The sequence below is a fragment of the Nanorana parkeri genome, unplaced genomic scaffold, assembly GCF_000935625.1.
Source record: "Nanorana parkeri isolate BGI_ZX_2015 unplaced genomic scaffold, ASM93562v1 scaffold616, whole genome shotgun sequence".
Lineage (NCBI taxonomy): Eukaryota > Metazoa > Chordata > Amphibia > Anura > Dicroglossidae > Nanorana > Nanorana parkeri.
In genome coordinates, this window is record NW_017306884.1 from 486763 (window position 1) to 509989 (window position 23227).

Sequence of the window (23227 nt, forward strand, 5' to 3'; positions counted from 1 at the left end):
CCACGTCAAACAGCTTCTGACACAGCACCTCAAATACCCTCCCAATCTCCACACCTGCTGGCTTTTCACCCAACGTGACCAAGAAGAACAAGAAGAAATTGACAGTATCTGACCACAAAGCCCAAGATGGAGAAGACTCCATCCATGCGTGAATGTGCTGGGACAGACAGAAGGTGTCAGCCACCAAACTTTTCTCCCAGGTGCCAGCGATAAAGGAAGAGTAAGTCAAAAAGGATGGTGACCTGCGACACCAGACACCTAATGTAGTCACCATCAATCACTCAGGCAGCACATGAATGGGAGCTCCTGGATGGCCTCACCCGGACCCTGGGCCCCAACACAAACTCCATGCAGGCCGGCGTCCATCAGAAACAGAATAAGGGTACACAGAACCTGCTTTGGCTGATGTACTAATAGCAGTGAACAAGGGAAAAATATCCCTCTCTCTTTTAAAGGTACAGCTACATATTATAAAAGAGGATATAGCTCTATTGAGCAATGACTTCCAAAAAAATTAGAGAAGGGACCATGGCTATTAAAGGCACAGTCGGTGAGCTAGAAGATGCACTGACACCAGTGCAAAGTAATCTTTTCACCACCACTTACGTGACAGCAGTAAATTCTAATAGAATTATTGATTTAGAGAGTATTTAGAGTATTAGAGCATAACCTGAAAGGATGGAAAGCAACAACTCGGTACACTTTATTGAGTCCAGGTACACCAAAACTTATCTGATGAAGCACAAGAATGAAACATCCGAAAAACTTTGACTATCCATATACAGCAACAAATTCCAATGGAAACCAGGAAATATACGCACTGACAAAGGAAGAAAATACATCAGTAAGGACGTGCAATCATACCTGAAGAAACAAGGTATAGCACACCAGACCACCATACACTCCTGAACAAAATGGTATAGCAGAACAGAAAAATTGCACTCTTGAAGAAATGGCCAGGTGCATGCTGTCAGAAGCAGTCATGACTGCAACATACCTACAGAACAGACTACCTTTAAAAGCCATTAAAAGCACCCCATTTGAAATGTGGCATGGATCAAAGCTTAGCCTAGGGCACATCAGAGTGTTTGGATGTATAGCCTATGGCTATATTCCAAATGAGAAGCGATCCAAATTAGAGAACAATTGAAGGTATTCTGGTGGGCTATACTGAACAAAGTAAGGGATATAGAATCCTCCACCGAAAGACTGAAAAAGTGACAATAAGTTGCAACATTTGTCAGAAACAATGATCCCGGGGAGATGTGAAGTGAATCTGCCCAGTAAACCAGCAAAGGAAGCTGAGCAACGTGAAGCCGAAGAACAAGAGGTGGAACTCACAATGGATAAGTCAAATTTAATGTTAAATTCTGCTGAACAACCTGAAATTACAAGATCCACTTGAGCAACAGGGGAATACCACCCTGCAAGTTGTCATATACTGCTAAGACACATAGCATACACAAACCAACTTCGTGGGAAGGCCTAAAGGGTCTCGTATTGTTTGGGAGGGAGAACCGCACTTTTTTTTTTTCCCTTTATAAATGCCTTTTGTTTTCTTTATAAATGTCTCTTTTTGCTGCAGCAGGTTCTATACATCGTACAGATGCACCACTTTACAGGCAGTTTAAGGGGACCCCCCAGGCACGATATTTAAAGGAATTTGTCATTTTTATTTTTTCACTTTAAGCAATGTTAAAATCACTGCTCCTTTAAAAATTTAATTTTTCAAAAGTGTCTTTTGCATTGATACATGTCCCCCAGGGCAGTACCAGGATCCCCATACACTTTATATGGCCAATAACTTAATTTTCTGAGTTCTGGTCACATAGACTTTCATTGAGTTCAAAGTTCGAGTTCAAACTTTTTCCATGTTTTAAAGTTCGAACTCGAACTGAACTCAGGTGTATTCGGCCCATTGCTATGCGACACTATTGATTGTGGATTTCAATATTATTATGGACCCTGCACTACTTAATTTTCTAGGGAGTGACAATACATGAAATGCCAAGGCAGGTCAACCTTAATTAAAGTTAGAAGAGTTTTCTCCAATGTACTTGCTCCCAACAATGTAGCTAATAGAGCTAGTGTTGTCGGCTGATGCAGCCAATGCCTTTGACAGCGTGGGATGTCATGCTGATGTCTTTCCGCCTTGACATCATTTTAACACACACCTGAATGCTCCAGGCCAGCAAACTGCTAAAAATTCAGCTTTTATAGAGGTAGTCACACTTGCTGAAGATCAATTAATCAAGGGCATTTGATTAACAGCACCTGCCTGCTACTTAGCCTCTAAATGTCTATGGAAGCACTAAGGGTGTACTTAGTATTTCACACTTGGCTTCCCCATTTTGGCTTTATGTTTGTAAAATAAATGATGACACGGTGTAATATGTCATGTTTTTTGTTCATCTGAGGTTGTATTTACCTAATTTTAAGACCTGCTAAGGACCAGATGATTTTTTATAATGTCCTGATACTTAAAACCTTAGAATTTTCTCGCAACTGTTTATATAAAAAAACAAACTATACATTCTCTTTAAATAGTTTGCTTGTATAATTTGTAACAATATGTGCACAGATGGCTGAGTAAAAAAGAAGCATTTGAATTTGGCATTGGAGGCTGGAATTTTTTTATAGCCTCAATTTAATTGCATTAATTAGGTTAATTAATAGTACTTAACATCTCCCTTTGCTTCTATATGTCTAAATTAATATTCTGTTATGTTATTAAAAGTATTATCTCATATTCAGTTCAGTCTGTGGAAAAAAGCTTCCCTTTAGGCTGAAATTATGTCTACCTCAATAGACTTTAATGGGTTTCTGAGGCTGATCAACTTCAAGGTGTGGCGGTCTCTGCCAATTAGGATTTCCAAATGTTCCCTATAATATAGAAAGTCTTTACATGTAATTTGTAACGTGCATGGCAATTACATGTAGCACTCCCCTGAACTCCAGGAGCATGTGAGGGACTTCAGAGGCAGGGTGCGCTAACAATTCACCTCAGGGATGAGCCGCTTGTGGGATGCAAATGTAAAGTTGGGTGCCAGTCACTTTAAGGATTTTTCAAAGGTATTATTCCATAAGCAACTCAGTGGGAGAGAGAGCAAAGTGCTACAGACATACAGAACTCCAGAAGCACCACTCACTCCCCAGCTTCACAGTGCAGAGGGCCTTTAAACTGATTGCAGTAACACTGTGTATTGAAGAACTTTAGCTGGTTAGTAGACATAGCACAGAATTCCCTGTGGTGAGACACCAGACTTCCTGTGAGGTCAAAGCCCACTCTGGCTTCTCTGGCACCTCGAGCAGCCAAAATTTATTTCTGGCTCTCAATCCCAGGAGCAGATTCAGACCCTGACTGGGTCCATACCTGACCCCCTGGCTTCAGGCCTGTTCAGACAGCACACATACACTCTCTCCCAGGAAGGAGGTCCGGGGGACAGGGGCTCTAACAATGTCGGCCCTGAATATTTATGCCCTCCCCCAGCATGCACCACAGGCCATGAACCTCCTTGTGATTTGCTAGGGAGACACACCTATTTATAGCTAGGGAGACAACCAGCAGCAGGCAGGTGCAAACAATAACAGAGAGCTTAGGGGAAACCAAATAAACACAACACATTTGCGTCTTAAAGAATCAGGGTGCCCAAAAGGGCTTTTTTTAGGTGAGGCTTGGTAGGCCAGGGTAGATATTGCCTTTCGATGTCACAGGGATCCAGCAATACCATTTCCTTACCTAAATAACTGCCTCTATTCCTTTTTACTATGATGTTTTGGTCATTCCTGGCTGGTCTTACATACTGTTGTGTTCTCCTTTATATAACATTTTTAAAAAATCCATTATAGGTGGTGGAACCCCCTTATTTTTGCTTTGGCATGTCTGCAGATCTGGGATCTCAGCACAGACTGTAGAGTCATACGAAACTGTCAGGTAGTATAATGCTCCAGTCTTAGCTGAAAGCTGGAATAGCATGTTTGGATAGAATGAGTTTACATTTATGATGCCTTTTGCAGGTAAATAGGACAGCAAAATAATTTTACTTGTATTTAAATAACTTGAATGACAAGCTGCATAAAAAGCAGCTTACATCATATAATAAATATATTATATTGTCCCTGTTCAAATGAATTTCACTGAATTTCTCTTTGTTTTAGCTGGATATTAGCTTGAAAATGTAATGCACTTATGGACTATTGAACACAAATTATTTATATTATTAAGATGCATATAGTGTAAGTACCTGAATTTCTCTTGATATAAGCTGCTTTTAAAGCCCAACTCCAAATCAAACATTTTATTTGGTTTTAAATAGGGGTTTGACACTTTTTATGTTTTGATTGCTCCTGGCTTGTTTCTTTTTTTGTAGACTTCTTCTCACTTCCTGTTAGGACAGGAAATGATGGGAAATCTCTACGTGGGAGACACAGACAAACAAAAACCCATTTATGTAGGGTTGAGAAAGTTTAGAATGTCTGACAATGATTTTATTGCGTCCAGTGTCTTCCTTTCCTAGTGATAGCTTAGTTTAAATGTATTGTACAGGGATCACTGCTGGAGCCGATAAATAATTGATTCCAAGAATGCTGTGGTAATAAACTAACATATACCTTTTGTATTGTGGATTTGAGGCAGATGGTAATTATTTAAGCAGCTTGAACTGAGTACTCTGGCTGCATGCACTATTTTTTCACGGGAGTGAGCTTGGATTGGCAGCTACTCTACAACACACACAGGGACCATGGGGAACAAAAGTAGCCACCCTCCAGGAGGAAGGACTGTGTCGGCACCAATTTAGAGTCGATTTGAGGACCTACAGCTGAGTGATACACAAATAAGATACATTTAAACTCCTGAGTTTAGCGTCACTTTAATTCTGATTCTACAGTTCTAAAAATATTTAGCTTGAATCCAGTTGAAGAAACTTCAAGAACATCAAGAAATGTGAAATTCAGCAAAAATAGTGCAGGTTGGTAAATCATAACATTACAGGATGGGATTAGAGAACAGTAGGCTGTTGACCTATCATTTAATCGGTATGTTTTTTTCTCTGAAGGAGTTATTAAATGCTGTTTAATTTTCATATGCAGCTAAAAATGTATTCATAAAATGCTGAGTCTTGTATAAACACATTTATAAAGATAGAGTATGTTTAGCCACATGTTGTATTAAAATATTTACTTTTATGAATTCTTCTCTGAGCTTTATATTTTGAAATATCACGTTTTCATTGATTATTTGATGTTAGTCATACAGACATGTTATTTGAAAATATATTAAAAACAAAATTAAATTTAAACTATCATCAAAAAGAGGTTATCCTGCGTACCGGTTTGTAATGTAGAAAAGGTATTTCCCTCTATTCCACACTCTGTATCAGTACTATGAAGTTTCTTCCAGCCAACAATCAAACTCAAAGTTGTCTTAAAGGTTTCAACATCGATGATGATATAGCACAAAGAACAAAAGAAACTACATGGCACAGCACAGCCTGACTTCAAGAAGCAGACCTACTCACACTACATGTCAAAATCTTCTAAAATCGGTCTGCAGTGCATTATGTTGAGCTTAGATTAAAGTTGAACTCTAGGCAGACATTTTAATAGATTTGTAGAACAGTGCTTTATACATTTTAGAATTTCTTCTTGTTTCCATGAATCCAGGCAGTGAGAAACCAAGACTTAATTTATTCATAAAAAGTCCTCTGTCCATTTAACATGACGTTCAAAAACCCATTGGCCACTGTTCCTTCTTTTGCAAGACTGGCCACCAAGCTTTTGACTTCTTATCTGTAGTTCTTTTTGGCATTTTTCTCATAAATACACTGCTGCTTTTCTGTAGTGAACAGACCTCGGAGTCTCAGACTTCCGGTCTAAACAGCCCACTGTAACCATTTTTTATTAACAGGCCAGGAGAGACTCCCGGTCTGTCCCATCTCTGATGACCTCACACTTAAACATACAGGGCAGGAGTTTGCTTATCAAACAATGCAGGTGCAGCAGGCGGGTGATGAACACAGGAATTGATGTTCCCACACACCTTACGATAATCGTAATGTGTGTGGGAGCCGTGCGACCTCTGCTACTGTAAGGTCACACGACTTTTACCTTAGGAACATGTTCGAAAACCAGCCGCAACATAAAAGCCGCACGAGCCGGTGTGCGCAAGCGCACACTGCCCGTTCAGCATTGCGGTCATCGGAAGCCCGCCCCTCAGCGGGGCGGGCTTGCGATCATCGCAAGTACGATCTGCCTGTCCAAGATAGGCAGATCGTACGTTTTTTTTATTGCCTTACAACCATCGCAAGACAAAGGTCTTGCGATGGTTGTAAGGTGTGTGCTAAGCCTAAAGGTGCCCATACACCTTACGATTATCGTAAGATAATCGTATTAGATCGACTTTTCGTACGACAATCGTAACGTGTGAATAGAGTGCCCGACCGATAGTACTGTACAATCATACGACTTTTGACGGTCAAGCATGTTTGAAAACTTTGGTCGATCGTACGATGTTCGCATGGTTGGTGGCGTTTCCGTCCGTCAAAAGTCGTACGATTAACACTGCGCATGCGCAAACGAAAATAATTGCGGTCAATTACCGCAAGTCGTCCAGGTGTTTTTTTAACTACCGCTGATTGAACCTTTCGATAATCGGGGCAGGAAGGGGCAGGAAAAGTTTCGTCCGATAATCGTAAGGTGTATGGGCACCTTAAGGCCTTCTATAGAGAGGTGTGTTCCAAATCATGTCCAACCAATGTAATTTACCACAGGTGGACTCCAATCAAGGTGTAGAAACATCTCAGCAATGATCAAGAGAAATGGGAGGCACCTGAGCTCAATTTCAAGTGTTGTTGCAAAGTGTCTGAATACTTATGCCAATGTGATATTGCAGTTTTTTCTTTTTAATAAATTCACAGACATTTTTAAAATTCTGTTTTCACTTTGTCATAATGGAATATTGAGTATACATTAATGAGGGGAAAAAAGAATTTAAACAACTGTAGTATCAGGCTGCAACATAACAAAATTGAAAAAAGTGAAGGGGGTCTGGATTCTTTCTGAATGCACTGTATACATATAAGACAGAAAGATAGGGATAAGTAACCTAACATGTACATATTAAAAGTTGTCTTTTTCAATAATTAAATTATTTATCTTTTTGTCTCTGTTGCCCAGGTTGTGTACTTATAGTGTCTCTCGTGGAACAGCTTGCTCAGGTTCATAACAGCACAGCAAAAAGTGCTATGGAGTTACTGTGACCCTCTCCCTCTCCCTCTCTCTCTCTCGTTACAATATGTGCCTGGTTCCAGTTTTGCCACAATCCTGCCCAATGTAACAGCATCCAGAAGTTGTAATGAGCTATGGGCAACTTAAAGGACATTTCCACCTTTGTGGGGGCATTTAAAAAAAAACACATATGCCAGCAATGTACAGTTCACAGTGTGTAGATGATGCCGGCATATGCAGATCCTGGATATAAACACAAAACTTACTTTTTTTTAGTTGTCCCCTAAGACCTCACATGTTTTTTTTTTAAATGGCTGCCAGACTGCTTTGTACAGTGGAAACTACAGTGTAGGGAGTGGAACAACCTCTTTTTTCCACAATGCTTTGCTTCTCTTATGCACGTGCATTCATTAATATTCATAGTGGTACCTCCCCCTGGGCAGTGCAGAGTGACCAGGAGATTTTTATTTTTTTGCCTGTGACTACAGTTGGAGGATTGCTGTGATTGCTATAGAAATCTGTCTCCAGTAATCGATCAGAACAAAATACAGGTATTCCTCACTTAACGACCGAGTTCCGTTCCTACGACCAGGTCGTTAAACGAATTGGTCGTTAAGTGAGGAGGAACTCTATACAGTACTGTACTTCATTAGTACAGAACTGTATAGCATTGCAGATGTACAGTACCGAACAGTGTACTGTACATCGGGCAATAAAAATACTTACCAGGACCCGCAGTGAAGATCGGAGGACGTCACTTCCGCCGGCGACACGTCGCACTGATGCTGACGCGCGAGGTCGGAGGTCGCTCGGAGGGCGGTCGTAAGTGCGAGTGGTCGCAAAACAGGTAAGTCGTTAAGCGAGGATTATCTGTATAACGGATTTCTTTAGCAACCTCCCTGGTGACCCCGCACATACTTGGTGACCCCGCATATCTCTGGTGACACTGCACCTCCTTGGTGACCACGCACATCTCCAGGGCCCCCGAGAACTCCCAATGACCCTACACATCTCCGGTGACCCCACACATCCTTGGTAACACTGCACTTGTCTGATTTTGTGCAGTGACACACTGGGCATCTCAGCTGCCGTTGTGATGTGCAGGGTCCCTGGTGTGTTTATGTGCCTTTAAGGAGGTAGGACTGCCTCCTGGCGAACCTGCACCCAATTTATCTTTTGCTACATGTGTACCAAGATGGAGACTCTCATAGGTTAGAGTTAGGACCGCACGACACAGCGGGGCCTTGACGAGGCAGTGCGGCTTTCACATATTCTGCAGAAGACGTGTATCTAAAACCTCTGTTTTTAACCTTAGTGGTTAGACAGGTTTTTTTTTTTGCATGCCAGCTGGTGAGTGTGCTGGGAACATTTTTGCTGTTGTACTTTCTCACACACAGAAAACAGTAACAGAGAGAAGGTCTACAGACACAACAAGTGCAGAAGATTTTCCTCACACACAGACACACATAACTCAGTGACAGAGAGAAGGTCTACAGACACAAGTGCAGAAGATCTCCCTCACACACAGACACACAGTGATAGAGAGAAGGTCTACAGACACAACAAGTGCAGGAGATCTTCCTCACACACAGACACACATAACACGGTGACAGAGAGAAGGTCTACAGACACAAGTGCAGATGATCTCCCTCACACACAGACACACATAACACGGTGACAGAGAGAAGGTCTACAGACACAACAAGTGCAGGAGATCTTCCTCACACACAGACACACATAACACAGTGACAGAGAGAAGGTCTACAGACACAAGTGCAGATGATCTCCCTCACACACAGACACACAGTGATAGAGAGAAGGTCTACAGACACAACAAGTGCAGGAGATCGTCCTCACACACAGAGTGCGTTTACCATTTGTTTTGCTTGTCTGATTTGGTGCAGTGACACACTGGGGGTCTCAGCTGCCGTTGTGATGTGCAGGGTCCTTGGTGTGTTTATGTGCCTTTAGGGAGGTTGGACTGCCTCCTGGCGAACCTGCACCCAATTTATCTTTTGCTATATGTGCACCAAGATGGAGACTGTCATGGGTTAGAGTTAGGACCGCACGACACACCGGGGCCTTGATGAGGCAGTGCGGCTTTCACATATTCTGCAGAAGACGTGTATCCAAAAACCTCTGTTTTTAACCTTAGTGGTTAGACAGGTTTTTTTTTTTGCATGCCGGCTGGTGAGTGTGCTGGGAACATTTTTGCTGTTGTACTTTCTCACACACAGACACACAGAAAAAAGTAACAGAGAGAAGGTCTACAGACACAACAAGTGCAGGAGATCTTACTCAGACACACATAACACAGTGACAGAGAGAAGGTCTACAGACACAACGAGTGCAGAAGATCTCCCTCACACACAGATACACAGTGATAGAGAGAAGGTCTACAGACACAACAAGTGCAGGAGATCTTCCTCACACACAGAACACAGTGACAGAGAGAAGGTCTACAGACACAACAAGTGCAGGAGATCTCCCTCACACACAGACACACAGAACACAGTGACAGAGAGAAGGTCTACAGACATAACAAGTGCAGGAGATCTTCCTCACACACAGAACACAGTGACAGAGAGAAGGTCTACAGACACAACAAGTGCAGGAGATCTCCCTCACACACAGACACACAGAACACAGTGACAGAGAGAAGGTCTACAGACACAAGTGCAGGAGATCTCCCTCACACACAGAACACAGTGACAGAGAGAAGGTCTACAGACACAACAAGTGCAGGAGATCTTCCTCACACACAGAACACAGTGACAGAGAGAAGGTCTACAGACATAACAAGTGCAGGAGATCTTCCTCACACACGCACACAGAGCTATGAGGAGATGTGATGATGACTCATAGGGAAGAGTTCTCCTCTCTGCTCTCTCCTCAGAGCTGAGTGTGTGCTCGTTCATGAGGAGGGGGGAGGAGTGAGATTGAAGATCCTGTGGAGGGAATTTTGAATTTCTAGGACTCTGGCCTGTGAAAGAGTCCATTAAAAGAAGTATGAAAAACAGTCCTGTGACCCCTGACAATGCACACACATATGCATCACCCTCACACCTCTACATTACCACAAAAAATACAAATCACTTACAAAGGTGGAAATGTCCTTTAAACCCCTGTACAATCAGGCAGCGTAATGGGGTGAACAACATCAACTAAGCATTCCCCAACGCCTGGGCTGGGAAACGTGTATTGTTGAGTGGCTCAATAGTTATGCTCAGGCAAACCATTGCTTAGGGCTGTAGCCTGGTGCATCAGCATTAAATCAAACTGCAGCAGTACATGTCCAGTGGTTTTTCTAATAGGAAAACATCCATCATTGTAGAAGGGAGGGGATGGTGGCAGATTGGTGCAGCTACAAATTTTAGCATCAAAATGATATGTGTATGAGCCCTATAGCATATCTAAACCCAAAACCAACAATTCAGTAAATTGCAGATTACCAGTCCTTAGATGTGACAGCCGCATTAGTTTTCATTTTTCAGGTTTTTTTCCCTTTAGTCCTGATAATCCTGTCTGGAAAGTTTGTCTTTGGTGTGAAAACCTTAACCAAAGAGTATAACCTTCAAGTCAAACACAGAGCCCCTAATGCTTGTCATATACTGCATAAATCTCTACTGAGTCCTGATGACTCAGCAAAAATTTGAGCTGTGTGTGACCGTTCAGCAAAAGTCAATTTATCAACCAACTTTTGTTGAAAGAGCCGGGCTGAAAATTGTGGGGTGAACAGTGACAGCAGCCAATCAGCTGCAGTCCATGCCAGGTTTCCTGACAACCTCAGGCACTGGCAGTCAGAATAAACTATCTGAAATTAAAAATGATTTTACCTGGCTGAGCATTTTTGGATTTTTTTCCATTGTTCTCCATGATGGTGTACTTATCTCTAAAAGCTAACTACTGAATCTGGATATGGGCGTAAGAAAGAGCATTTATTGTCACATTGCTTGTAACCGAAAGACCAGACCCCATGTGATCTTGTCAAGTCCTTCAGCGATACCCATTAGTGTCTCTAAAATCTTTGCTTAAGACAAAATAATTCTCCACTTACCATTCCTAGTCTGCTTTATGAGCTCTTTTACTTGTATTTTCAGAAAATGACGGTTTAAGAGGAGTCTGCACACTAATTACTGACCTTTTTGGACCTGATATAATTAGGCTGTAAGTGTTTTTTTTATTATTATCCATTTCTAGTTGCTTTAAAGCCAGTTGTTATGCTATCTGTAGGGATTTAGACATTTGTCCTAGGTACAGTTTTTTCTTTCTCCTTCTGCTAAGCCTGGTCTGGTTGTCACTCCCATGTTTCAAAATTTGACAATGACTAATCTTCACCTACTTAAATACGTGCAGAATTTGCTAATAACACTCTAAACCCTAGAAACGATGCCCTTTATTAATCTGTCCTTTGTTTAGTTTTCTGCATGCAGCTTGTAGAGGGTGGAGCCTGCTGAGTCCCTCCCACAGCTCTGCTCTGCACAGGCTACGTACAGCACAGTGCTGATGTCACTGCTACATTTACAAGGTTATAACTGAGTTTTACAAAGGCATTTTGTGCTCACAAAATTGAATTTAAATCCTTTGTGACTGTTAAGGAATAGATTTCAATAAAAGCTTTTCTGTCTGGAATTCAGTTTACTTTGCAAAGTGAACATTAAGGCCCTGTTCACACCAAATGCAGATCAGATCTGCATGAGTTTCTGCACACGCAGTGCAAGGGGTTGTGCCGCGTTTTTTGCCGCATTTTTCATGCATTCAGAGCCGTTTTTGGTAAAAAAAAAAAAAATTTCTTTTAGTTTAAAATGGGCTTTCAGTGCGTTTCAGGGCGTTTGCATGCGTTTTTGATGCATTTGCATGCGTTCCAGAGCAGGTAAAATAGGGCTTGCTGCAGTTTTTTTACATGCTCTGGAACTGAACGCTGCGGTGTGAACTAGAGCCCAAAATACCATTGGAATGCATTGGACGCAGTTTTGATCCGGTCTGTAACTGCTCTGCTCTGCTCCTGGAACGCATTTGGTGTGAACAAGGTCTTACTTTGCTAAGTGAATAGCCTCTGTGCCTTTGGTAAATCAACCCCAGTGTGTTACCTATGACAATAAAAGATTTCAGGATTCCTTTTGTGAGCGTCACAATCCTCAATGAGCTTAAATAATGAAATATTTACAGTGCAATATATACTTACCACAGGACTGGACAAATCCCAGGAGTCAGGCAGACAATGCTCCCTAAGAATTACAGCTGGCACCTAACTTTTGAGGTTTCTTCTGGCTGTTAACAATAGAGCGGGTTCCTAAAAATCCTGTTGGCTCTTGGATTTGACAAACTAGCTCCTGAATTCCACATTAATTTGTCCACCCTGACTTACCATATCACTGCCAATTCCAGCTTAACAGAAGCATGGGCAGTGCCTAAAAAACAACCTTGTCCTGGAAGGGCATATGTGCCCATGATATATGCTTGACAAGCCATAGTTACAAAATGAAGGTCATGGGCAAAGCCTAAAAAATAGCCCTGTCCTGGAAGGGCAAATGGGCCCATGACTTATGCTTGCCAAGCTGTAGTTACATAGTGGAGGACCAGTCCACGATATGTGCAGTCTACAGTAAATGTTACTAGAGATTGTTGACCTCTAAGATGAAGTTAGTATGTTCCTGTTTCATGATAATACGAGTCAGAAGTCAGTTTATCTGCCATTGTTATTCTTCTGTTTTATAAAATGCATTATTAAGGGAAAAGTTAACTGTGGCAGTACTTAAGTATACATGTGCTTTCTTAAACGCAGCACATTCTTGGAAATGCCATCTGTTATAAACCATAGTGTGTATTCTTAAACCAGCTGTCCCAAAATCAAAAGCGCAAATTATTTTGCAAAACATTTGTCTGTTTTATCTTCTTTTTAGGTTAAATTACAGACTGAATGCTGATGTAATTTGCCATACTATGAAATTATGTAATATTGACTCACACCAACCACTTTGTCACCTGTACAAGGAACCAGAGGTAAGGCATTGCTTCAAGTGGATGTAAATCCTAACAATTCACTTTTCTTATTTGCTCCCTATTGGTTTGTTAACTATACTGTGTAAAGCATGCAAGTTCTGTTTTTACAAGTTCATATTGTTTATAAGTTAAAGTGACATTAAACTTAGGAGTTACATTTTAAAAAGTACCTTCACTATTAACAAAAATGTAACTTATTTGTGTATCACTCAGCTGTAGATCCTCAAATCATCTCTGAATTGGTGCTGGCACTGTCCTTCCTTCTGGAGGGTGGCTACTTTTGTTCTCCATGGTCTCTGTGTGTGTTGTAAAGTAGCCACCACTCCAAGCTTACTTCCATGATAGATTACAATCTTATGTTTAGTTTACTAATTTGTATTCGGATTGTAGTCCAACATAGGAGCGTGCTTGGAGCGGCGGCTACTTTACAACACACGCAGGGACAATGGAGAACAAAAGTACAGTGTCAGCACCAATTCAGAGATGATTTGAGGATCTTCAGTCGAGTGATACAAAAATTAGCTAAGTTTTTGTTAATAGTTAGAGTACTTAAATGCATGTTAAAGACTTAACTGCTGAGCTTAGCATCACTTTAAATATGAACTGAAAGCAAGCAGCTAGATACACAGGTGAAAACATAGGGGAACTATTGTAATACAGTCTTTTCTGCCATTTTTGTGATCCTTGCACTTCTTCAGTACAGCACAGCAAGGCTCCGAACCTCTAATGCGGGTAGCAGCACTGACCTAAAACACATCCCCAGCCTTTAGCCTGGACAATAAAGGAGCAGCAGCAGCACAATGATGAGATTAACCCTCTGCTCACTCTGTGTGAAAAAGTAATACACAAATAGGCTACATTTCTGTTAATGGTTATGTCCCTTGAATGCATTTTTAAGGTTAAACTTCTGAGTTGAATGTCACTTTAAGTAATTTTTTACTAATAGACGATTATATTTATTTGCATCTGCATATCAATGAGAGATTCAACTACCTTGGCATATACTATATAATGGTTTATTCTCTTATTGTGAGCTAGACATTATAAAGAGTCAAAAAGAATGCACCCTTGAAAGCACTGCTAATTAAAAAAGAATGAAGGAGGTGATAGTGTTCTGACTCCATTGTTCAACACCTTGTAGAATGTGTAATTCTGTCAAGCGTTTGCTTGCTATATAGCTTCAAATTTAAAAAGTAAAACTGGCCATTAGAAGTGCATAGATAAAGAATACCCTAACTACTTAGCACCTGTATTTATCTTTCAAATCAGCAAGACAATCTAATTCACACAAGCCTGTCTGCTAAAACTCTGCATTTTAGTGGACAGGCTAGTGTGTAGTGGCGGCTCCGGCATTGTGCTTTGTATCACACACTGCTGGAGCTGACACTGTTTACTTTTGTTTTCTACTTTATGTGGAGTGTACAATGTGTACGTTCCATTAAGGTCCAACACAGCACCCAAATATCTGCACCGTTTTAGCAAAATATGTGAAAACCATTATTTGTTTGCTCATTGATTCCGACCTCCTAAATAGTGTTTAATAATGGTAGGATTTTCACGGTACAAAAATAGAATAAAACATGAAAACTATCTTTAAATTACTGGGTTTTATTCCTGACACTACAATTCTAAAGCTGACCATACACAGATTGAATTTCGGACGTTTCCTGTTGCATCAGCTGAAATCCAATCTATGGGTGGCCATGCAAACCACATTTGTTAAAGGAGCTGGGTGGAAAAATATTGGCCTTACAGTCACTGTAGCCAATCAGCTAGGGTATTCTGTCATCCGCGGGCACTGACATGGGAGCTATGGGGGAATCAAGAGAGTTCCCTCGTTCAGTCTACGGGGCGTAACGAGAAAAAAGATAAGCTGTATGGCCAGCTTAAAGGAGATTATGGAAGAGCCAAATTCGGATGGTGTCTAAGTGGTTATTACTCTTGCTTTGCAGAGCTGAGATATGGGGTACATATCACACACAATATTAATGGAATTGTTATGCTCTGTCTTTGTTTGTCTGGGTTTCCTCATGCTTATATTGGGTTATTAATTGTTCTGTAAGTTATAATTGTTGCCATAGACCCCCAATATATCTCATACTGATCTACTACAAACTTTCACCCATATATTGAACCTTAGGGGTTGATTTACTAACCTTATAAACACACCACAAACATGTATACACCTCTGTAGTGTGTTCCCTCCCAGCATGATCTATGGGTGGAATCTAAACACCTTTGTAGTGTGTACACACCCAGCAGGTGTGTTGTGCAAAGCCAGGCATGAATTGCAAGGTGATGTTGTGTAAATTAGCTCTATGTTGTGTTGCTTGCGTTGATGAATGCAGGAATGTAAATGCATGAGCTAACCATTTTTGTCTAAACTGTGAAGCAGCATTATATATGCATCATGTGCATGATTTTTCCATATATGGCATTAGTGGAAATATGCTTTTAGAGACTTTTTGGTTGATAAATACGTTTTGCTGTGTGAAAATCACACGCACCTGGTGCGTGCGTGTGTTTAGGTTAGTAAATCACCCCCTTAAGATCAAGTGACTTGTATTCTACTACAATGGCCAAGTTAGGTCAATGTCATTGACCAAATATAGCTATGAAGCCATATAAGGTCAATGACATCACCGCATTCTGCCCCTTTGCTTATATCCAGCTGCGGGCAGGGAATTAACCAGCTGCACCTAACTGGGTGGCTTCCTTCCGTGTTCAAAGCGCATTTCCTGAGCTCATCCCTAGTCATAAAATGATCACTGTCAAAGGAAGTAAAAGAAAATCTGCTTAATGAAGCCTTTGACTGAAACAGGGGTTCTTACCCTTTTCCATTGTGTTTAAAGCTACAAAAATATATTGGCTGGAGTTATATTGTGGTCTCTGCTGACTTCAAAGCAAGCCTAGCGCTCCCGCCAAGCTATACTGACTTTATATATATATATACGTGTAGTTATAGAAAAAGCTCCATTATATAAATACAAAATTGCTCCAATCTTGGTAATTAGTACATTTGTCAGAATTTCCAAAACATAGTCTAATAGTTAGAAAAAGGTCTGTTACAGATGATCTGTTCACCTTCAATAAAGACGCAGTTCATCTACTGTATGTAATCTTTCTTGCATAGTTTTCCTGCCTTCATTCTCTCACTCTCCTGGTGCAAAAAAAAAAAATGAGGTACATGCTGTAAATACATTATTGTAGATTTTCATTTTTACAAACTCATTTCCTAAACATTCTTATATATGACATGATAAATCACGCCTGTGTGTATTAATCATTCTACAGTGAATATGACATCTATAACACACTATAGATGATTCATTGTGAAACTGTTTAAAAACGGAATGTTACAATGTTACAAAAGCAACTAGTTCAGAATGGTCTGTATCTTAAAAGCTGTAGAAAAACAAAATTGTGAGTATAACGTAAGCATATGGAACTTACAGTATATACTAAGTGATGTACTGATCAATAATAAAACACAGTCAGCAGATGCATTAAAAGCATTCAGGTCTCCTGGTAACTAAGGACTTTGGGTTTAAAGTTGCACATTTTTGTGCCAGGATGGATGCTAATGCCAGGTAATTATACCCTGTATTTCTACTGCCTAAAAGTACTGCAGTAATGGAAAACAACACAGTTTGTCATTTTAAAATTGTCTATTTTCATGTTTCAGAAAAAGGCTTTTTATAATTCACTCAGAGGAAGTAGAAACTTTGGGGTTGATTTACTGAAGGCAAATCTGCTGTTCACTTTGTAAGGGAATTGCAGAGTTTTTTTTTGCTTAGTGAATGTGGTAAAAATCAACTTTGCAAAGAATACCCAAACAACTGCAAAGGGTATAAAAAATCTGTATTTTTGCTTGCTCATGATTGGATGATGGAAGTTAGCAGAGGTTCACCTTATTCTCTAAGCTTAGGGAAAATGATTGTGACAAATCCAGGCTGTGTATTGCTAACGCTGGGGAAGGCACTGTGTGTATGTCTCTTTGTTTATCCTCCCATCCCCCATCCACACCTATCTGTTAAACTAATCAGCCCATTGTTAGACTCTCAGCTCGAAGTGTGTATTGGGACAAAGCAGCCTCCTACAAAGTGGTTGATACCGGTTCGTTCTAGACCGGAGGGGGTGGGCTTCTTCCTATAAAACTCCAATGCTTTGTGTTAATAAAGGCTTGTGTCATTCTGCTTACCTCAAAAGGAGTTCTGCCTGATTCTTGAGGTAATGGTAACAGGGTTTGGAATACGTTCCATTTGGGAAGCCATATCACTGACGGAGGTGCTCAGTCGGGGTGCCAGGGAGTCCGTCACAATGATCATGCAATGTTAACAGCCTATTAGCATTTATTAAATCCACCCCTTTGGGGTTCAGCCCCACTGCCTCAATGAGAGATATTCATTTCCCTGATCCACACTAAACACCTTGGATGGGGACATCTTCCCTGCTGGCTATTGTTTTCTGATCATCTGAATGGATGCAGTCACTGTTCGGCCGACATTTTTCCCCCTTGCTCCTTCGATTTTTTTAGTCAAATTTGTCAAGCTGGGTGGTGCCAACAGGGCCATTCACAGCTTGAATTTCCTGCTGAATTTCAAGCTGTGTATGGCTAGCCTTAGTAAGTAAGAAGATATCAGTCTAATGGAACCCGATAGAGGCAAGCTGTAAAACACAACAGAGGTTCTAGCTTTGGTTTTTTGGACATACACTTTGCACGCTTTGCACGCTTTGATTAAGGTTTTCTCCCTGCAACTCCATGTACTATACTTGTTGTTAGTATAATCCCAGTGTACAACTATTAACCACATTCTCTAAATATTGATGTTCTTGAATTAGCAAAATTGTTAAATATGCTAATAAAATTAAGAAGGAGAACAGAGCCATAAAGCAATGTAAAGATAATGCTTACTACTGTATGAAGAGTTGCATAGTGATTAGTTTAACCCCAGACACAACATCCTAGTATAATTGTCAGCCATCTGCTTTGCAAGCTGTAGTTTCATCAATCATAAAAATATTGAGTCTCATTATGCCCACAGGTTTTAATGTAATTCTAGACAGGACACATCTGCAGTAGCACTTCCAGTCAAAGTATAAACATATAAAATGGGACAATCAATGTAAGTTATGTGCAATACAAGAAGATAAATAAGAATGTGTAATGCATATTTCTGAAATAAATACAGATTTGCTGCTTTAATCAATATTTCATACAAGTCTAGCTGCCTTCGTACCTTTTATATCAGTATATGGAGAAGAGTGAACAAGTACATACACACACACACGCACAAAACGATTGCTTTATTTTAGGGATGCACAGATACTTTTCGAGTACCAGTGCCGATACTTGGCATTTTCATGAGAACTACCGGAGGTTGCAGCGGTTGCAGCTGGGACCTGGCTCTGGCGCTCCACCACTGTCCTGAAATCATCAGTCTGTATTGTTTTACAAAAACTGTCACATGATAATAAACACAAATGTATCAGTACTCGTACTTGGAATTACTCAGCAAGTACCAGTACTCGTACTCGCGAAACTGGTATCTGTGCATCCCTTTATTTATATTTATAAAAACAAAATCGTACATTAAAACAGAGATGTACAAATCCCAGGAGCTCCATGTGCTCCTTACACATGACAGCTGCCTCCTAATTTTTGTATTTTTCTCTAGTCTAGTCTTGGAGCTCAAAAGTATCGGTACTTGTACTGAGTACTGTACTTGGTATCTGTGCAACCCTACTTTATTTCATAAACTGCAAAAGACATATTTGCATATCTAATAAATTCATATATTTTAGTTAAAATCACTAGACAAGAATGTCATTTGATAGCATGAGGCATATGGTCATTTTAGCAGTAACTTTTGTTGAGTTTAGTATAGCCCTAATCACCATGTCAAATTATAGGGGAGTATCCGTTTAGAATAAAAAGCCCAGACTGCTTGGAATCTATAACAGTTCACAACATTTCCCTGTAGCATGATGCCTGTCAACTACAACTACACACCCAATCTAGCCACTCATATACAATGCAACCCAGGCATCAGGATCATTGTACAGGTTGGGGAGGTCCCATAGAGGCCTACCACACTACCTAAAACCATTGTTTTACCTTTGTCATTTACACTGGTCAATGTGTAATTGCTATCTGTGACTTCTTTAGGGCATTCCCCTACCTATTTGTCTAGGTGACCAAATGGGAAATGTAAAAACCTCCTCCAATGGAGGCCCAGTAATGAAAAGCTGACAGAAGTAAATATGTACTTAACCCACACAGGGCTGTATTTACCATGATGACACTTTTTGATCAATGTTCTAAGCATTTTGTGATTAAAGTTAGAAAATGTACTATAAGGGGACATGTAGGTTGGGAGGAGTCAGATGACTCCCTACTGTTCAAGAATCATGAAGAAAACCTTCTTTCTCCTCTTTGTTAATTTGTACAATTAAAGAACAGCTATCCATTTAAGAAGATGGAATGCATTCTCCAACAACACATTCTAGCTTTTGTTGTAAGATATGTAAAACAATCTAATGATACAAAAGTTGGAGCTTGTACAAAAGGCAACCCTCATTCAGGTCTGCCTAGTTCAGCATCATATCTAAATACAGAACTGCCACCAAGAAATGCAAACCCATTCATGGCAAGTGTCTGTAAGAGGTCACTACTGATTTCTGTTACTGCAGCATGCCTTAACCTGTATGGAAACACAGATGTCACAGAGGTGCTTTGGGCATATTGGAGTCAAAGGATGTTACTGGATGCTCTCAAATCACTGCATGAGACAGGATGTTCTATGTATATGATAAAGGATAGACGGGTTACTGGGTGACAAAGCAATCTGAGAGGTCACTGAGGACACAGGAGCACAGGGGTCACTGAAGACATAGAAGTGACTGGAGACATAAGAGCGCAGAGGTAACTTCAAACTGGGTCACTGGAGATACAAGAGTCAATTGAGACACAGGAATGCACACGAGTCACTGGAGACCCAGGAGTCGCTGAAGACACAGCAGTGCAGGGTACCTGGAAATGCTGGGGTCACTGCAGACACAGGAGTCGCTGGAGAGCGAGGAATGTACAGGGATCACCTGTGGAGACACAGGAATAAACAGGGGTCACCAGTCACCACAGACTTTGATGTCAATAGAGAGAGGGAAGTCACAGCATCAGTGGCGTGCTTGGGTGACTGGAGTGCACATGGGACACAGAGTCGCTGGAGGCACAGGCGCACTTGGAGTCACGGGAGACATTGGGGTCACTGGGGTGCACAGGGGATACAGAGTCACTGCAGGCATATGATTGCAGGGATCACTGGAGAACTCAGGATCACAGGGGTCAAAGGAGGCACAGGAGTTCAGGGGTCACTGTAGGATACTGGAGAGCAGGAACTACTACAAGACACAGGAGCACAGAGGTCAAATGAGGCACAGGGGTCACTGGAGGACACTGGAGACCAGGGGTTACTGGAGGACACAGGCGCACAGGGGTCAATGGAGACATGGGGGCTTGGCTTAGGCATAGTGATGCATTGCTTGAACACCGAACAACGTTACACCTAGCCCTTTAACGCACCACCTGTTTGCTTATTGGCTGCCCGGCACTGGATTGGGGTCAAGAGTGACAGTTACTACATAGAAGGATCCCCAGAAGACAGGAAACTTCTAATTAAAGTAGAACTACAGTATGACCTCCCTTTAAAAAGCATATAATGAAGTGCTGCACTTCATTATAAGTGCATCTGCAGTTAGAGTTTTCTCTTAGTTCCCTTGAAATGTACCACAAATACTTGTTGATCCTGCCAGTAAAGTCCACCTAATACAGCTTCCTGTGATGGTGTGGCAATGAAGCTGTACTACTCCTGAATACAGCAGCATTGTCGCTCTCATGTAGGCTTTGGCTACTTACACGATAGTGTGATGAGAAGATGCTGCAGGGGGCATGGCTATCAGCATTGTCACTGCTGATTTATAAGCCTATAGCTTGTCAATCATCAGCTGGCCACACCTAGTCCTGCCCACTGCTTTCTGGTTTTGCAGCACTGCCTCTGTTTTTGGAAACCTCCCACTGTTCGCTGCAGTGTCTGGGAGGGTAGCAAGTGTAATACAAATAAAGGAGTCCTTGGTTCACTCAGTGAAGGTAGAGAAAATGTTATTATTTACTTTATGAGGCTCAGGCATCACATAGCAACTAGATTTGGGACATGTTTAGACTCAAAATACATACATTTTAGTTTAAAGTAAATCTAAAGAATCTTGTATAACAAACTGGAGGAAAAACTTCATACACGGGTTAGGTAAGGTCATTAGGAATGGTGAATCATATGCGTTCTGCACTTTCCCTGATAAACAATTGAGTCATCACAGCCCTCTAAAAGGAAATGCAAAATAACCTTCAAAAATTATTTTAGACACTTTTAACACTACAAGCAAAAAAGAATTTATAGGTTTTGTCATTGAAAGATAAATTGCAAGGCAGCCAAACTGACAAAACACCAAGGCAAATCACTTCAGTCTTACTTTTATAACATTTGCATTAATCACTGACACAATTGGCATTAATGGGCTATATGCCCACTTACTCTGAAGCCACAGTATGCCAGGTGGAAATTCACATTTCACAGTTATAATAAATGGAGATGTCTAGAGCACCCTAATTATGCTACCAGCTTGGAATGAAAGATGTAGGTACATCAGGTGGGTATGAACCAATTTTGGAGTCATTTAGCAGCCTTCTTTTAAAATAAATTGATGCTTAGGGTTCCCATATTTTTAGACATTTGACATCCTGTTGTTAAGTCCATCATCTGCTGCTTTTTTACCAATCACAAAGCTTTCAAACAATGACATGTTTGATTCCTTTAATACAAGTAATATACATGTAGCGACAATGTACCATATGTACCAGTGCAGTAACAGTGCAGGACCACTGAGCATCAAGATACTGATATAGTAGAAGACTAGTTTTAGTTTGCGTAGCCATAGTTGTGAAAACTATTTTATACCAAGCTCAGTTTTATGTTAAAAATAATGAGAATATGGGAAGATGTCATTATGGTTTAGCAGCCCTGCCCTCCTACAAGATTTGTATTCATGTATGGTATCAGCAGAATTCTGGTTAGTGAATGGGCTAGGCATCCTTTAGGTCCTTTAATGGGCCATACCAAGTCCTATAAAAAGAAGTTAAACTGAATATATTTATTTCTATTCTTTTAAGATGGGATTAAAGGAATCAATCAAGCAAACTGAAAGGCTGTTAAAGAACTCTGACTATGCAGTATGGGTAAGTGTAAATGTAAAGAAAGGATGTGTTGGTCAATTATTTTGGAATTATGCAGAAAAATTAATCATTGTAATAAAAAGTTTGTAAGATTTTCAATGCAAAAATGTACACATGCAAAATGTGTTAAGCTGTCATATTTATTAACGATCCGTTCTATAAAGACATTGTGACGTTGATATTATGTTCCTATATAAAGACATTAAGGATGCACCGATATCGTTTTTCATCGAGTATGAGTACCGATGTTTTTTTTCGATACTCGCCGATACCGAATGCTGATACCGGAAGTCCTATTAAGAAAGCCAAGGCGCCTGGTGCTCCCTTGTTACCATGTGACAAGGGAGCATGGAGCCTGCTTTCTGGCCAATCAGGAAGCCGGGTGCCCTGTAATGACTAGTTGCCCGGCTTCCTGATTGGTCGAGAAGCTGGTCAATCACGAAGCCGGGCAACAAGTCATTACATGGCGCCCGGCTTCCTGATTGGCCGGGGAGCCGATTCCATGCTCCTTTGTCACCGGGTGACGAGGGAGCATAAAGCTTTCTGGCCATTTTGAAAGCCAGGGAGAGGGTAATGACTCTCCGTCCGGCTTCTATATTGGCCGGCTTCCCGACCAATCAGGAACCTAGGCGGCGAGACATTACACGCTGCTTGGCTTCCTGATTGGCCGGGAAGCCGACTCAATGCTCCACTGGCTGGGGGGGGGGGGGG

At 41.0% G+C, this 23227-nt stretch overlaps 1 protein-coding gene across 1 annotated transcript in view; it reads left to right on the forward strand.

Moving 5' to 3' along the window:
- Positions 1-23227, forward strand: part of AOAH (acyloxyacyl hydrolase) — a 102226-nt gene that overhangs the window by 21112 nt on the left and 57887 nt on the right. Inside the window, exons 2-6 of the mRNA XM_018562939.1 lie at positions 7177-7255; positions 7651-7652; positions 11328-11394; positions 13131-13230; positions 22454-22519. Coding sequence (XP_018418441.1) covers positions 7177-7255; positions 7651-7652; positions 11328-11394; positions 13131-13230; positions 22454-22519 — 314 coding nt within the window. The remainder of the gene's footprint in view (positions 1-7176; positions 7256-7650; positions 7653-11327; positions 11395-13130; positions 13231-22453; positions 22520-23227) is intronic.